The 17,839-nt window shown below is 35.5% G+C and overlaps 1 protein-coding gene across 4 annotated transcripts in view; it reads left to right on the top strand.

Moving 5' to 3' along the window:
* The window catches only part of SIPA1L2 (signal induced proliferation associated 1 like 2), a 151,222-nt gene that overhangs the window by 105,982 nt on the left and 27,401 nt on the right, over positions 1-17,839 (top strand). For all 4 annotated transcript variants that reach the window (XM_074896742.1, XM_074896741.1, XM_074896743.1 and 1 more), the window contains 5 exons: positions 7,684-7,941; positions 11,559-11,642; positions 13,101-13,204; positions 13,617-13,720; positions 16,489-16,877. In XM_074896742.1, the coding sequence (XP_074752843.1) occupies positions 7,684-7,941; positions 11,559-11,642; positions 13,101-13,204; positions 13,617-13,720; positions 16,489-16,877 (939 nt within the window). The remainder of the gene's footprint in view (positions 1-7,683; positions 7,942-11,558; positions 11,643-13,100; positions 13,205-13,616; positions 13,721-16,488; positions 16,878-17,839) is intronic.

Genomic DNA, 17,839 nt, shown 5'->3' with positions numbered 1-17,839 from the left:
GTTCAAATCTTCTCTCAAGGGTGTTTGCTATAAACTGGTGGGATAGTTCGTAGGGCCTTCAGATTTTTATTTTTTTTTAATTAAGCCTTCTGAGCTAGAAAGAAGTGAGGTGTAGAATTGCTGTCGGAATACTGCCAGACTAACAACACTTGCGGTGGATTACAGCAGAAAATCCTGAAACTGAACTTTTGGTTGTAAAAGTAGAATTTGGATGTACCAAAGGTTTTAATTACCACCCTTGTTACTAACCTAAGAAAGCCGCAAGTACCTGAAAACTCTAGATAGATTATGACTTTTTTAGAGGTAACTGAAAGAACCAGCACTAAGAAAATATATTAATTGGAAGCTATATCACTTGCAAAAGTGAATCCTCTGTACCCAACAAAGAATAAAATGATAGGAAATACTTAACTTTCTTTACTGTCAGAATTACTGTACTTCTTATAACATTATTAGATTCAGGGAATGAGACATATACACTGTGATTTAACCTGATGAAGACTTGACAAAAACAAACTCTGTCAGAACTCTAATTAGCACCAGAGATTTTAACCTAGGCTGTTACATTTTAAGTGCAATAGAAGGTCATCACTGTAAGACCTCTTGCCTTTCCCCCTCACTGTGAAGGATCTGCCACATCTGCCTTTGGAAGGATGGCAGTGCTAGCAAACAACAGAGTTTAGACATAAGGTATGGGCTGCCCTCTTCCCCATCTTTAATATGTCATGCACCATGTGCTTTGTCTCTTCTCTAAATAACCAAAACATCATGGTTTTCTTCTGCATAAAAGCAAAAGACTTTTTTATTGTTAAAAAAATTGGTTTGTGTCACTGTTTATAAATTATTCTGAGCTTTATTCTTCCCAATATAGTTTTCAAAGAAAAGGTTATGTAAGCTTGGCCTTTGCCAGTATATATGATTTGCATGTTAACATCTTTCCTTAAATTCATTGTACTTAAGAGAATAAGGCTGAATATGCAGCATTGCTATAATCTTTGGGAAGCTGAAACTTTATTGTATGAGCATCTGTTTGTATTTTGATTTGCATCAAAGCAAAGGAAGACCTAAGCAATGTATATAGCATATGTTCTCCACCCAGAAGTAGTCTAACAAAAGAACTATAAACTAAAAAGGTACAAAGTTGAAAACAGTTCTCTGATTCTTATCATATTTGTCATCCAAGTGAAAAGTCTTTGAGTTTTTCTTACATTTAGTTATGAATAAAGTCATAGCAGGAGTTATAACTGCTAAAGTTTATTATGTGTGCAGTTTTTACAGTCAAGCAGAAAAAACCCAAAATGTCTGGCAAAGCTCTGATTGTCTCTATAGAGAGATGTAAATAGAAGTTCCAGACTTTTTTATTTCTTGTTTTTCCTTCTCTCTATTGTCCAATGTGATTGAAAAAACTCGAGAGAACCACATTTTTTTGGCATTTTGAAGCTTAGAATATTGTCTATGCAATTCTGGGTGAGCAAAGAAGTTATTCATTGTAAATAGCTTTGGTTATATATACCTACTATTATATAAAACATTTTTTAGAATCCATTTTTGTTATGTCTGGGTTGGAATGTGCAGCATCTCTGCAAAAAGTGCAAGCGAATTGATATTTTGGAATCACAGAGTCATAGGATAATTCAGGTTGGAAGGGACTGCAGGGGATTATTTGGCTCAACCTCCTACTCAAAATGGAGTCAGCTATGAGATCAAGCCAGGTTATTCAGGGCTTTATCCAGTCAGGGATTCAAAAACACCAGGGGTGAAGACTGCAATAACATCTCTCTGGGAAACAGACTTGGTTTTCTTTGACAACGATCATTTGTGTTTTCCTGTATCTCCTCATGTGCAGTCTTATTCCTAATCTTGTCTCTCCAGTATCTTAAAGATTACTTCAAAATCAGGGTTCTTTCTGAACCGTCCTTTTAGAGCTCAAAGACAAATCTCCATTTGGTACTGTTTCCCCCTACTTCATTTGCCCTCTGTTACTCTTCATTTGCATTTCTTAAATTGGAGCATAATAGAACCTTTATATCCTCGCCATTGTTTTTCCAGCTCTTCTTCATTTTGCAGTCTTATGGTGAATTTTGAAGGCTTTTCTCCTCAGCCTCATAAAAATCTTGCCTATTTATCTGTTTTTCCCAGTGGTTCTTCCTTCTTGACAATAGCTTCTCAAGCCGTTATTCCTCATAATTGTTGTCTTTTGATGTAGTTGTCCTGTTCTCTGGGATTTGGAAATGTGACTTGCTCTACTTGTGTCCTAGTTTCCATCAGCAGAGACTGCAGAGGTTGTTACTGCCTTGCTGATCATACAAATAAGCCAAAGTCCTTGGTTGGTTTTGGGTTTTTTCCTCTTCTCCTCTTTCCTGACTCAGTCCTTTCCTCCAACACCTTGTCTGTATTTCTCTTTTTCATACAACAGTGCAGATGTAGAGGCTTTTAGGAGGCCTCTCAGTTGTCAGCTCACCAACGCAAAGATTCTGTTTAAAACTGAGTAGTAACAAACATCAGAAGGACAATGAGTATATCTCCATAAAGGAAGGATTGTCAGCTTCAACTCTTCAGTTGTATGAAGGGACTAACAGAGTTATCACTCGTCTTAAACCAAGAGCGATAGTGGGAAGCAGCTGTATCTGAGGTTGCCATAAGCAATCACATACATCTGTTGTGCTATGAAGTTATTTTAAAGTAAAACTGATTTACTTTATTTCAAATGACATCTCTTTCTTTTTGGATGCATTGTGACTACTGTTATTAGGTTTCTGAGATGTCAGAACTTGGTATTTTTGTCTTGACTTTTTGACCAAAGTTCTCTTAGACCATTTGAATCTTATCCAAAGTCTTGGACTTGCACTGTAGTTGATATAGGGAATCAGTGGAGTCGAGGAGTTACTTCCAGGAGGTGCTTCGGAGTGTCAGAGAAGGATGATTGATGTATGTATGTCTTATTTAACTACATGGTAACTCGAAGCAAAACTAAGCTACTGAATTCTGCTTTTCAGTTAAGTCCTAACAATTATGTGAATTTAATCAACGTTTTATTGTGTGGATTTAATAGATTGCATGATGAGTCCTCAGTCTCATAGTAACGCTTTGTGGGAACTGCTGTAGGGTAAGAACAAACATGCACTGTAATATAAGTGATTACTTTCAAATGCAATTTGAGTTAAAAGAATGCAGCTACTTACTGTACTACAGTACAGTTGAAGACTCCTTATTGAGCAAGATTAAATGTTTTGAATTGAAATGGTGATAGTAAGAGTTAATTTGTTGGTGTAATACAACTGATGAACACCAATGATTACTCTTCTGTCCCTACATCTCCTTTAGTTGTTCAGATTTGTGATACATTGAACTAAAGTTAAATTGCGACCAGTTATTCTAGTTCTGTTATGACCCTAACAAATCATTCATGATGCGTAAAATTTGTAGATAGTTGGGGTCCAAATAGTGAAGTCATACCCAGTAGCTGATAGTGATAGGATATAACAGAAAATAAGGCTTCTGTGTTGTTATCAAGGTGCCAAACTGCTGATCCTAGCATATGAAAGCTTCTAACTTTTCCATGGAGATGAACATTTACCTTTTTTAACTAGCCTCCTTGCCTAATATAGGCCCTTCACAAAGCCTTTTACAGAACCTTTATATAGAAACTTAATGTTGAAATGTTTGGTTAATATAGTTTGAAAAATTTAATGGACTGCTTGATAATTGTTTCAGAACATAATGCTCCTTGCAGTAACATTTGAAGAGGGCAGAATTTTGTGGTGGACTTTTAAATTTTAATATGCAGTCATGACCTTCTAGTGGTATCATAGAGTCATGTTTATGTAACTGCAGAGTAGGTTTTATTAACCAAATTTTTAATAGGATTATATGGCTCTCAAACCAAAGATATTAGTAGGAGTCTGTGCTTCATGTTGAAGGATTGATTTAATTAATACCGAACTACAGTGAAGGACATGAAGCGCTGTCATTTTTGATGTGTGGTTAAGACGTGGTCACACTTGCTTGATAAATGAGTCTCTTTTTCAAAATGTTATATCAAATATAATTGGGAAAGATGTTTCTCCTATACTTGTTTAACATAAATTTAAATATCTTTCTAAGCCCATAAAATATAGATTTGTCCTTACATATTCTTTAAAGTGAATTTTAAAAAAATTTAAAATTAAAAAGAGAATTTAAAACTGTCATTCAATACCAGTGCCAAAGTATATGCTTCATTTAGTGGAATAAGTAATAATATTACAGACAGAAGTTTGATAATGGTCAAATTAAATATTTAATAGGAAATTGCATTTCATTTTGTGATTTTTTTTTTCATGGAAAAATAATTTGCCGTTTGACCCATGGTGGATTGGGGATCCTTACTGGATTGCAGGCAGAAAGTAATTGATTCTCTTTGTTTCTGATATGGGAGGTAGCTACAATTATGACTTTACATATCTCAGTATACTGCAGTATCTGTTCTTTAGGCAGTGCTTGTGGAGCAATCAAGCATAATTTTTCATACGAATGTTGAACTGATTGGTTGGACACTTTTAAATTAATATTTAAAAGTCTATGTGACAAAGGAAGCCATATGAAATCGTTCAATTTTAACCATGGAATTTTGGGGGGGACCAGTTAAAACAGTTATGTTGGAGCTCTGCTTTGAATTTAAAAGTAACATTGTTAGATTTGTATAGTGATTTGAAATAGGGTTGTTTCGTAAACCTTTTTTTGCAAGGACAATGTTCTGAATAATTTTCTCATTTGTCAGAGGAAAAAATTTTTATGATGCAAGCAAACACAAATTTTTACAAAATTTTTAATTCTTATTCTTTGCAGGAAAGCTTTTTGTTTGCTATTTTTAGATCATGCTTTAGTTATTCAGCTAGCAAGCTGCATCAAACTAAATAGTGTTAACAGTCCCTTTTACTACCTTCAAAACCTATGGCTATTTTTACATCACTTAAACTACTTTATGGGGGGTAGTATCTAATAAGGGATACAATGACAATTACATGCTATCACTTTCTCAATTACCAAGACAAACTGTGAAATCAATATCTTAATGTTAAAAGTTGGGGAGAGGGTGGTTTGTTTCTAACACTTAAGGTCTCTAGGAATGAAGAAGGGAGGGAAACAATACTAAGAAATCAGCAGAAGGATGATTGAATTGTAGCCTACATAATTGTTCAACTTCCTAGTCAAATAATGACAAACTGTGTATATACAGCCACATGAAAAATTATGCAGTGCACTAAACTAATATTAACCTTGCTATGTCATCTGTGCATTCTTTGTATGGTTTGTTTTGTATATAAAGCTTTATGAAACTCTTTAATTGAATAATAAAATCAATCTTAGGTTATTTTTGCCTTTGAAAACTTTCTATATTCATGTAACATGGACCTGTTCTGGGTTGTGTTGCTGGTGGCTGTTGTCTCCTACACCTTGGTCTTATTTGTTGCAAGCAATGAATGAGGTAGGGAACTTTATGAAGAGGAGAATGGTCTTGGGATATATGCAGTTGAATATTGCACTGGAGAAATGTATTCTATGTATGCTTCAGCAGTAGAAATATGTGCACAATGCTATACCATTTGCTTAACTTGGCCTTTCCATGGCGTTCATCATTTTAAGAGCCCAACACGTGTTTTGTGATTTTCAAAAGCGTGAAACAATTTAAAAAAATAGATACGTGAACTGAGATAGTTTGAAGTGGTGGTCTGAATAACTGTGGCATTTTCAGGATGGGAGGAAGGCTACAGATATAGCAAATTGACCTTCTGAGATTAGTTGATAATTTTATAACATTGGTTTCTCTGTAGCTCCATTCCTTCTTTGTGGGAGGAGACTATTGAAGTGGTCTTACCTCCACAGGGAAGCTAAAACTAGAAAGTCATTATTGTGAAATTCTCTGATGCTTTCCAGCATGTCCAGCTGTAATTTGTCAGCAGAGTTTACACATATCAGGTTTTACTGGTGCATTTAATACTGATATTTCTGATCAAAGAATAACATTGAAAAACCAGGAATTCTGAATACTGTTTTGGAGCATTCTAGTGACCCCTCCAGCTCATCTTCATCATGGTGTCTTTTACCCTACACGGCTTCTAATATCCACTCTCAGTGCTTTATTCTCTCTATTTTATAGTTCTTTCTTTACCTTTTTTATATGTTTGAGTCCCAGCAGGGACTGAGATTTAATGCAACAGAGTAAAATGTTTGCCTGTTCAGTACCACAAAACTCGAACAGCCTGAAGCATTTCGCTGGATCAGACTGGACATACTCAAAGTATCTAGAATGTAACTGCTACAGTTGCACATGCAGGTTCTCTGCAACAGCTTTGAATAACATAGTTAGATGATTTTTTATTTATTTTTTTTTTTTTTTTTCCCTGCTTACTAGAACACTACCAATAAAAATGTTCCTTTGGGGTATGGTTCAGAAACTTTAGGGATCAGTAATTTAATGTATGAGAATTGGTACAATTTATTTGAACTGAACATTTGTGTTGAGCTATTCGTACCAAAACATTTTCAGGATTAAGTCTGTAAACACTGCATACACTCTGTAACACTTCCTCTAGGTGACTTTAATTTAGTTGGAAATGGTAAATGTTGAGTTTTCAACAAAAGTAAAGCTCGATCAAGACTCAGCTCAAGGGATAGAGCAGAATTGTAGTTGAGACAGAAGCAAGTTTTCACTATTTCTCACAATGCAGTGCATTAGAATTATTTAGGGTGTTTTCTTTATAGATGTTACTTTAGTATGCACTGCCTATCAGAATGGAGACAGTATGTGAGAATATAAAATGTCTGCAGTGATAATCAGTGTTGGTTTAAAGTGGGTGTGAAGCTTCTGTTTAACTAATTTCTGAAACAGTAACTTAATTCAAGTCCAGCCTGACTCTACAGCAAATATCCCACAGGCAGACTGATCTTTCGGGGAACACTGTCACTACTTTTACCTCGGTTTACACTTTCTGGGAATACTATTAGTATTTAACTGGAAGCTTCAAGCAGAGGTTGTAAGGCAAACTGTTTCTGACTTGTCACTTCCTTCCACTTCCCTGTTTCTCTTCCAATCATAGAGACCCCCAGGAAGAGAAACATTAGAAAGTATACTTTGAAAGCAAATAGAAAAATATTTACATGCCGTGTAATCATTTGCATCACAGTGTATATGCTATGTCATTTGGTGGGGACAAGGTGGGATTATAAAGTTCTCAGTACCACCAAAAAACATTTAGTTTGCTGCAAAGCAACAAACATGTTTTGTAATCCTGGATATGTAAATTTTTACATTAAGAAATTATTTATTAAATTTAAACAAATTAAGTTGTTATAGAAGAACTTGGATGTTTTCTGACTTTTGAATGCTTTTTTTCTACTAGGTTTTATTATGTAAAATTCAAGGTGCAGATTAACTTAAAAAAGCTTAGTGTTTTCTCCTTTTTGAAGGGCAAGGAGAGAGTTCAAAATCCTTTGAGCACATGAGAGCAAATCCTTTAATTTGAATGTTTCCTACCTGGTTGGCATTGAGAGTTTTGAAACGTTCAAAGGGCTGTACGGTGCTATATGAACACCTTTGTGCAGCCGGAAGAAATGTATGCACATACTTCTGACTGTAGAATGCAGGGTTTCTTTTTCAGTTCCCTCCAGTGAGACTGATCAGCACTTTTATTTGTCCTGCAGGGGTTGTTCAGAACTTTGTCGTATACCCATGGTGGAATACAAACTTGACAGTGAAGGCACCCCATGTGAGTATAAAACCCCTTTCAGAAGGAATACCACTTGGCATCGGGTGCCGACTCCCGCTGGGCAGCCTCTCTCTCGTGCCTCTCCAATCCTAGGAACATCTGACAGACTGCAGTGCCAGCAGCTTCTCCAGCAGGCTCAGACAGCCATTCCTCGCAGCACTTCCTTTGATAGAAAACTGCCAGATGGTGCAAGGTAATATAGTCTCTGTTTAATGCCTGTCATTTTCCTAATGTGCCTTACTTTCAATATCTCTGTTTCCTAGAACTTCTGTATACTTATTTTTTAAACCTTATTTTGTTGAGTTTTGACAGTAGTTTTAATTCTGAGGCTCTGATAAAAAGCATTCAGTAAGCCCAGTTACCTCTACTAGAAGCAAGTGACTTTTGTTGTTTGTGATGGAAGTGGACTGTACCGAGGATCCCACTGCTGAGGACAGCTAACCTTTCCCTTTAGTCCCAAATCAATGGGAATCAACTCAATGGGAAACTGACTTGTGAATTTTTGATCTAAACAATGTCCTGTCACCCACCTTTTGGGACTCTATTTAAACAAATAATGAGTGTAAATAAAATGAACTCATCCCTTTAAAAATGAATTATTTAATCTCATTACCAAGCTTTTGGCATAGTTTCAAAGGGTTCTGTAACTCACTACCAGCCCTAATGCTTGGCTTTGCATTTAATTAAACAAAGCAGAGCTTGTGATTTGAATATGTAACACTTCTTAGATGATGGGCTGGTATCCTTAAATGTTAGCTCTGTTCTAATTTAATCATAATTCTTCTTAAGATAAAAATTTATTTTTAAAGTTAAAAATTTGTACATACATTTGAACTTTTAATTATTCAGGAAAACCATATGTCTTGAGCAGAACTCTCTGTCCTTTATTGTTTCAATTATTTCTGCTTATGCCCTTTTTTTTATGGGGTGATGTAGGTCTAATTTCCAAGTTAAATACTGCTACATGTTGAAAATATCTAATTGATATGAAAATCTAAAATACTAGTCTTAAATAGCTTAAAAAATTTGTGGATGAAATAATGAAAAACCACTATTTCTACAGTATCTATCTTATTCAGTAGAAAAGAATAGTGACTTTTTACATTGCTTGAAATATATACAGGTAATAGTACATATTTGAAAATATGTCTATATCATGGTCTGGGGAAGGCAGACTCCCGTTTATGACCATTTGATCATTTGTCTTCTCCTTCTCCCCTACTACCCTCCTCACCCCCTGAAAAAAGGAGAGGTGCATTTCTGTAAGCGTGTATATACCATAATAGCACTTAAGCTTTTCCTAATGTCTTGCTACTGAAATTCTCGGTAACATCTAGTGTAAGGAGACAATGTATCAAATGTCTAGAAATACTTCAGGATTTATGGAGCTATATTAAGCTTATTGTATGCCTATACAGAGAAAAAATGAAAGTTTTCTGACATACTACTCATTTCCAAAAAACTTCACAAAGATGTTATGTTTTTCTTAACACTCAGTGAAGCATGTGAAAGAATGCTAAAACAGAGGCAATCTCTTGCCATGAAGTAATACCTGTATCACTTAAATGAAACAAGTGCAACACAGAAGTGCTATTCTGGGGAAGATATGGTACAGAGTATAAATAGTGAGGAGAGAGGAGAATGATGAACTGTGACATGTGTATCTTGAAACATGAAAAGAAAGGTACCTAATTGGCAAAGTCTTTCCACAATGGGAAGAGGCATAGTTGATGGCTTGGCAGAGAGATGGGCTTAAAACAAAAGAGTTTGAAGGCTGATTAGCACGTATAAGTAGTCTTGCAAGGATGAAGATTTATACTCAGGCTAGGAAAACAATGAAGAAATTTTGGAGGGTCAGAGACCCAATATCAATTTAGACCAATTGTAGAGTGCAGACAGGTAGAAAATGGTTGATAAAACAGGGAAGTTGCTACAACTGATCTGAAAATGAGGTAGCGTTGAAGTCAGTGATAAAATTGTTGGTTTTAGAGATAAAAAGGAAGAAGCAACAGTAATGTGGGCTAGAAATAGTAAAAGACTTAAGCATCAACATTTCAACTACTGTGACATGTAACAGTTAAGTGCCCAGTCCCTGGAGTGAAATTAAAAACTGGGAGCTGAGCATCTATGCACCTAGTACAGTTCCTGGGGAGAGTTAAGTGCTTTGAGAAGGCACTCCAAATGGTTTTGTGTTGATCAAGGAGTATCCTCTAATTAGTCACTAAGAAATACAAGGATATCCTTGAGCTCTACTCCTGCTTTTACAAAATGCCCAATTCTGTGACAGCTGCTATACCAAGTGCCTAAGACTGAAACTTCAGTCAGACTCAGTCTTCTGTTTTTTTCACACCAAGAAGTCTCTGTGTACTTTAGTCCTGGAGTTGCACTTGTAGGCAAGTGTGTCCTTTCCCCTGGAGTCTTAAATCCATTCCTGAGAGCAGATAGCTGCAACTCTTCTGTAAAGGAACTGTGTGAGGCATTCACTGACTGGATTTCTGTGGTTCTCTTTTTGTAGCCACCTTTTGTTTAGTAGTCTAACGGCTAGACACTTGTCCAGCAAATGAGAGACTTGGGATCTAGATATTTGTCAGTCCTGTTTTTGAGGACAATGTCCTAAACATCAGTTTGGAGGCTGGAAACACATGGGATCATAACTTACCCATTCCTCAATGCTGATTCATTTAAGTTGTGCAAGAAATGCAAAGTTCTTGGTCATAAGAAACAAGAACATGCAACTGAATTCAACTGTAGCCTATAGACTATTTAATTTGATTGAGAGAGGCTCAGTCCTGTCAATACTTATCACAGAGATACATGCTGAAAAATTAGGCACTACACTATCTGCTAACTGTATATGTGTTTGACTGTTAGATAAAATAGAATACATGTCTTTTCAAGCTGAACAGTAGGGTTTCTTACTGAATGTCATTTCCTTGAGAAAGGGTTGTGCATAAATCCAAAACTACCTCTTTTCACGTCTTCCCTGAGTACATATATTCATTTCTACATATAGCATTAAAAAAAAAAAAGAAAAAAAAAAGAAAAAAAAAGAAAAAAAAAAAAGAGATATGGGGAATTCAAGGTAATGTCACTGAGAAAAGTTGTGTTTTAGTTATGGACTGATATGCACAGAAGTGAAGGATAGGAGTGTGATCAAAACCAAATTTGAACAATGCATTTCAACTGTTAGTTGACCAGTCAACTGGTCTGGAAATCCAAGGAGAGTAGAGACATTGTTAAGACATGAGGCTCAAAAGTTTAAATAGTAAGTACAAAATAATATTATTCATGATGATGTTTTCTTACTGCTTTTCTATGTCAAAGACTTAGTATTTTTTTTTAAAAAAAGTATTGGTATTACCTCTTCTAAATTATTATGCTGAAAATAGGAATACATGCAAAGCCACTAACAATCGTTTCTGATCCATCATGAGAGTTTTTCACATATAAATTTAGACACCTAATCCAGCTGCTCTGACTCCTGAGTAATCCCACTTGTTCAGAAGTAAATCTAGATGTAAGGAAATTAGGATTTGTCACTTAGTCTTTCTCTTTTTGTGCCTTTTTGATATATTTGGTTGGAAATATTTTCTTAGTGATGAAGTAAATAGTATGCTTTAAAAATATTTTTAAGTTTTATGAAACTAAGATAAAACTCTAAATTCCCAAAATTAATATAATTAAGTGTTCATACTGCATCTGCATTATTTGTAAAAATGAATATATTTCATAAAAGAAGCACAGCCCAGTTCACTCTGAAACCCCACAAATACCTCAGTGCACTGTTATTGACTCTAGTCAACATTACAGAAGTTCTCCAAGCAACCAGTCCTCCTCCAGTGACCCAGGACCCAGTGGGAGCAGCCAGTGGAGACAGCAAGTGGGATATGATGGGTATTGGTGATTTTTTTTTTAAATTTTGCTATAGCTCCCATGCATCTTCTTTCTGAAGTAAAATTTATGTGGATGCTCTGTATCACTGATTAACTGTTAATATATTTTAACACATACAGATTTATTGATCTTTAATATAACATGTATGCCAATGCAATTTTAAAGCCATACTGCTTTAACTCTTTAGGACCAAACTATTACTTTACAATTCAGGTAAATAACAAACAGTTTTTAGGTTTGCTTTCTCAGAAACAGGCCAGAAATCAAGTAGTAACTCAGAACTGGGACAAAATAGTAATATCTCCTCCTTTTGCTTCAGTGGAAGGGTATTTGATTTTAAAAAATATCTTTATGGTCTCCAAAGGTTTTATTTCCTACTGTTCTTTCTCCAGTGGCATCCATTCCTCAGCATCTCTTGTCAAGAAAGTAACACTATTTTAGAGGTCTCTTTTCCCTAAAAGGCTGTTGTGGCATATAGATGGTTCTCTCACATCTCGGTTAATCCCTGGGTGCTGAAGTTTCAGCAGTAACTATCCGTGTAGAAAAGAACGCCCCAATATACTGTACATGTTATATTGTGTGAGGAATCTGTTCTAAATTACTTTAAAGTTATCACTTTGTTGTATAAATATAGCTGCTGAAAACACTCCTGTTATAAAATGTATAGCATACATAGCATAATATAAAACCATTCCGGACTTGCCATGTGGCTTTCAGAAGCTACTTTTCAGAAAAAATGTGATTAAAAGTATCAGTGTGACTCCTTGTCTATAAGCTTAACATTGCTCTGGCATGATGATTTGTCAAGATATTCCATATAGCAAATATATTTACAATATCTTGGAGACGTCTCAAGGAATTTCAGAATACTCACTGAATTCTCTGACAGCTAAATAGATGCTAATATTTTAAAAAAACCTATAGCAAATATTTTTACATTAAACACATCAAAATGCATCTTGTGTCATTTTTCCAGCACAGTTTTTTCTAATAACAACCTTGATTTCAGTGTGTTGCTTATTGAAATAATTTAACTTTTGCAATACAATACAAAGCAACGGATCTGGTACTAGTTTACGTGTTCTGAGTGTGAAAACCTGGAAAATTATAGTTACTTTCTGTGAGGCTTAGTTCATAAAGCAGTAAAGCATACATTACCATAGCTCTTCATTGCAAAAACCTTTGGATATATAGCCCTAAGAATGCATTTATTTTTAAAGTTCAGTGTCTCTTGGCCTGTTCACATTCAAGATATAACAGTGTGCTATTGAAAAAATTACATGTAAATATTTCCATGCAGAGTTTGGAAATGTTACTATAGTTGCTTGGGGGGGGAGGCTGGTGATTGTTTAAACAAATCACAAAATATTTTCTTTGAAGAATAAAGTGTTGCTCATCAAGTAACTAGTTTTCTAAGAAAAAACCCCAAACAGCTTAATTTTCTGCTTACGTTAAAAGGTGCCAGTCCCCTTTGCTTCATGAACACCACCAAGGTTCAGGCTCACTGGAGTGTGAAGGAGGCAGAGAACGAGAGGAAACTCTGGAAGGAGCTAGACATTCTGGTAATAAAAAACCCTGTATCTTAAAAATAAATGTTCTTTGCAATACTGTGCCTGTTGAAGTGCAACCACCTTCTGATGTGAAGGTTTGGTACAAAAAGAGCATGTAGTATGACAGTGAAAGCGAGGACTGTTACAGACAGTCTAACAGAATATGGTGTGGGATATTTAGATAATACTTGGAACCATCTACTCCTGAACTTCAGAAAGCCTCATGAGTTATGAGAAGCAGGCTGAACTTCACTTATTTTTCACTGAAAAATTAGATCTTAGGAAATTCTGTGAAGATACACACCTCTTGATTCCAAAGAGTGTACATGTTTGAAACCTGATGTTTAGCCATGTACCTTTTTTCTTTGTATCATATACTCATGTTTTTAGCATTCAGAAATTAAACCACAATTATTTATGGCAGAAACCAAGTGGCATGCACCATCGACCAAAGTCCTGAGCTCCTATAAAGACCGGGCTTTACAGAAAGAAGGCAGTGGCAAGGAGTCACCAAACAAACTTTCACATGTAAGTCTTTTACTTGGATGTCATTCAAAACTCTAAAAAACCCCCAACAAACAAACAAACAAAACCCCAAAACAACCCACCCCCCAACCCTGGACTTAAAGAAATACATCTTAAAAATGCATTTTTAGTAATTTGTGAAGACCGCTGTGTGTTTTGTGAGACAAAGAGTGTGCTCACCTAGATGGTGAATCTAGGGTGAATTGAGTATGCTTAATCTGTATTTATAAATTAAGAACTCCAGAAATGCTTGGGTCTGAGGCATTGAGGAGAGAAAACTGGTATAGTCTACACTCAGCTGTGTATTTACAGCTTCATTTATACTGACTTGCTTAATCTGTGAAGTATTTAATATCCTTTAAAAAAAAAAAATTATATTCACCATACTACTTGTCATGTTGTGTGAAATACCCATGTAGTATAATTATCAATAAGCACTATAAAAATGTCATTTGTATGTTGGGAATGCTGAACACATTTCTAGTATACCTAGTTTAGTGACTTGACTTCAGTAATGGCAAAATCCTCAATGACATAGTGATGGAAAGTACACTAATGATATGCAGAGTCTTCTGGGTTTTTTGGTGTTTGTTATGTGGGAAAACCTGCTATATGTAGTAGGAATCTGTACACTATTTGTAGACTTATATTGGTAAGAATATGAGGCCAGTTTCTCATCTTATGTATATTGATGCTTTATGAGAATCTAGCTTGATACTTCTCAAAAAAGTACTATCATAAACAGAATTACTTTCTTTTACCTTAAGCCAAAGTTGACAGAAAGCTAGAATGAGTATATGGAACAATCAGTATTAAACAGAGCACCAATACCAGTTAGATTATGAGTTTGCTTAGCTTCAGAGTTTTATGCTAATAGCAGCTATCATGCATTTAGGATGGCGAGGTTCTGAACAGAAAATTTCATAATGGACTTAGGTTTGTGTTTGCCTGCTTAGGCATATGTGTAGTGCAGGTGCAAAAGAACTATATTGTACAAAGTGAAAACCAGCATTATTATAAAGATAACACTAATAAAATAAGGCTATTTTTTTGTTAGATACTGTAGTACAGAAAAAAAAAAGGTCCTTCTTAAGGACCTTTTAATGTTCTCTTGTGCATCCCATCAGCTCAGTTTACCATATGACTCTCTGCCAGCCAGTGAAATTCACACTGAGCGCTACAGCAAATGTACAAGAACTCTGCAAAATGTTTAACCATTAGAAAAAAATGTGTATGCTGTCTTTTTATCAGCTTTAACTTGGGGGAAAGAGGGTGGGAGGAATTTCAATGGCTATCTTCCAGCTCTTGTTCTCCTGGAATAAGTATCATATTCCTGCTGGGTTTTGGTTTGATTTGTTTTTTTGGATTTGTTTGTTGTTTGTTTTAGTTTTGTTTTTAAATCTTGCTCCACAACACATTGTTTCACAACATGTAACAATTAGGGCCATGCTGAGCTTTCATACAATAATTTCGTTTGGCACAAGTTAATGGATAACATTACCCTAAGCTATGGCCATAGTGAACTTTGAGCAGTTCAAGATGTCTGTATCAATAGTTGTTGTCCAGATTCTCTGCTGCCTGCAGGGACAGAAAGGTGCCTAAGCGTGTATTTTCAGCAACACACAGGAAATTTTTGGGAAGGTTCATCCATACAATATGTCTTCTGAGGCTAATTTTATGCCTTTGAGCTCGACCCCCGTTTCTTTCCACTTTGGTTCCATTTTACATTTACAGTAAGAAGTGACGTTCCTTTTCTCCAGACACCTTTCTCCATGTCCCTCTCCTTGGAAAAACTGCTCATTGTATTTTTATCAATTGTCCCATTGTTTTTAAGGTGACAGCCACCTTGTGAAGGTTAGAATGAATGCCAGTGTAACCCCTTCTTTTTTTCTAAAATAATTTTCTCAATTTTCTGTTAATTTCCATATGGAATAGAAGTATCATTTCTGGAAAGGCTGCCTTGTCTAATTGCTTTAATGTGTGAGCAACAGCTATGTTTATATGCATCTGCTAGGAGTGGGATCTCATAAAAAAGTTATTCACCCACTTAGATTCTAACTAATAGAAGTCCATCTGCCCTTATTCTGGCTACTCGGTCACATAGTTAAATTAATCCAACTCTCTGTAAAACCTTTTTTAAAAAACCAAACCCTCCCCCCAACTTTATTGACACAAATGCCTGATATAATTCTTCCACTTCAATAGCCATGCTTAGCTTAGGACCCTGTGACTTAAGTTACTTTGATCTGGTACACATACATCACAATTGGCTTCAATTTAACTAGCCACACATCCAATTGGATTTGATCCACTAAACTGCAAATTTCACCCACACTGGGAACAAGCCAATGATAATTCAGTCTTCGATGTTTTTCAGATTTGCAGTAGAACTTGTTTAAACAGATAATTACTAGTGCTTTAAAAAATGCTTACTTTTAACTGTTCAGCAATGCAATTTTATGGATGTTAAGCTGGTCCTATAATCAGAAAATTCAAGTGTGATCTTAAGATTTGCCATAGAAGATGGAACTAGAGCCTTTTTATTTGCAGTGACATCAACCTTTAATGTGTCTAGCCAGCTGTGCAATTCATTTCATAGAAACTGATGGTATAATTAGGTATTTTCATATTTTAGAGTTATATTGTAGCATACTGTAAAAAACCAACAAAATGGTCTTTGAATGTCACAAATCCAGTAATTTATATGAAAATAAATATTTTACTATTTAACTTGAGGGGGGGATTTTTTTGTTTATTTTCTTGTTGTTAAGATTGGAGACAAAAGCTGTTCAAGCCACTCAAGCAGCAACACCCTATCCAGTAATACATCCAGCAACAGTGATGAAAAACACTTTGGTTCTGGAGATCTGATGGATCCAGAGCTGCTTGGATTAACATATATAAAGGGGGCTTCTACTGACAGTGGAATTGATACAGCTCCCTGCATGCCTACTCCTCTTCTGGCCCCTTTGCACCTTGCTGGCAGCAGGTCTGGAGTACATTGTCGTACTGAGCAGTGGACCGAGCCTTCTGAAACTCCTGGGCCAGATGATGATCCAGCTAAAATCTATGCTGTTCATAGCTATACCTCTGCTATTTCTACCAGTCATACAGCTGAAGGAAGTATGGGAGACCTAAGTGAAATCTCCTCTCATTCCAGGTATGTGTTTCTTACAAATTAGCGATTGTGGATTATAGATTAACATATAGAGAATCTTTTTCATTGTTGTTATTATGTTTACCTTTCTTTGAAAGTGGACTTAACTGATTTTGATTTTTTAATTGTATTTAAATGCCTATATGAGCAATTTGCAGGCAATTTTTGATGAGTCTGCCTAAAATGCATAGCTAGCCCCACTCATATCCAATGGAGACTTTATATGTGACCTTCTGCATATTGCTTAGGTTTTTAAAGCTGGGAAACATCCCTGAGTAAAAGTCAAGTTTTCACCTAGAATTTATTTTACATACTCTTTTTTTTTTTTTTTTTTTAGTACAGTGCAACAAATTACCTGGGAATTAATGCTGAGGGAAATCAGAATTGCAATGGACAACTTTTACACACAATGATGGACAATTTTTACATATAGTGAAACTTAATTGCATACCATTCCCCCCCTAATTTACATTATTGTGATGTATGCTTTACAGTTTTGTTTGTTGAATTGAATTTCTGGTTGATTTTCAGCTCTTCTTTTTTTTTACCAATGGAATGTGTGCATGGTCATTGTGGTTTGAGCTCAGAGGGCAACATCTGTTGTAAAGCAGACTTTGAAAGTACACTTTTACAGCTGGTTGCCTTTATCTCCCAATTCCCATTTTATGGTGACTTTGAAGTTTTGGTCTATATGTTAAGGTTTTTACTCTGTAAAGGATGGAAGGAAATTGTTTGTTCTTCTTTCCCTCTGATTTTCATATTTTCAATGTCAATCGGTACAGGAAAATAACCAAATAATATCTTGCATCCTTGTTTCTTCATATGTTTGACATAAGTGAATTAGTCTTGTATACTTATTCTGACTTCTAGTTTTTTTTCACAAGTTGTAGAAGATATTATAGACTATTATATAGACTATTGTGAAAACTAAGTAAATGCTTTCACATTAAGCTTTTAAGATTTCA

This window comes from Athene noctua, chromosome 1, assembly GCF_965140245.1.
Source record: "Athene noctua chromosome 1, bAthNoc1.hap1.1, whole genome shotgun sequence".
Taxonomy (NCBI): Eukaryota; Metazoa; Chordata; class Aves; order Strigiformes; family Strigidae; genus Athene; species Athene noctua.
This window is presented reverse-complemented; position numbering and strand designations above follow the sequence as displayed.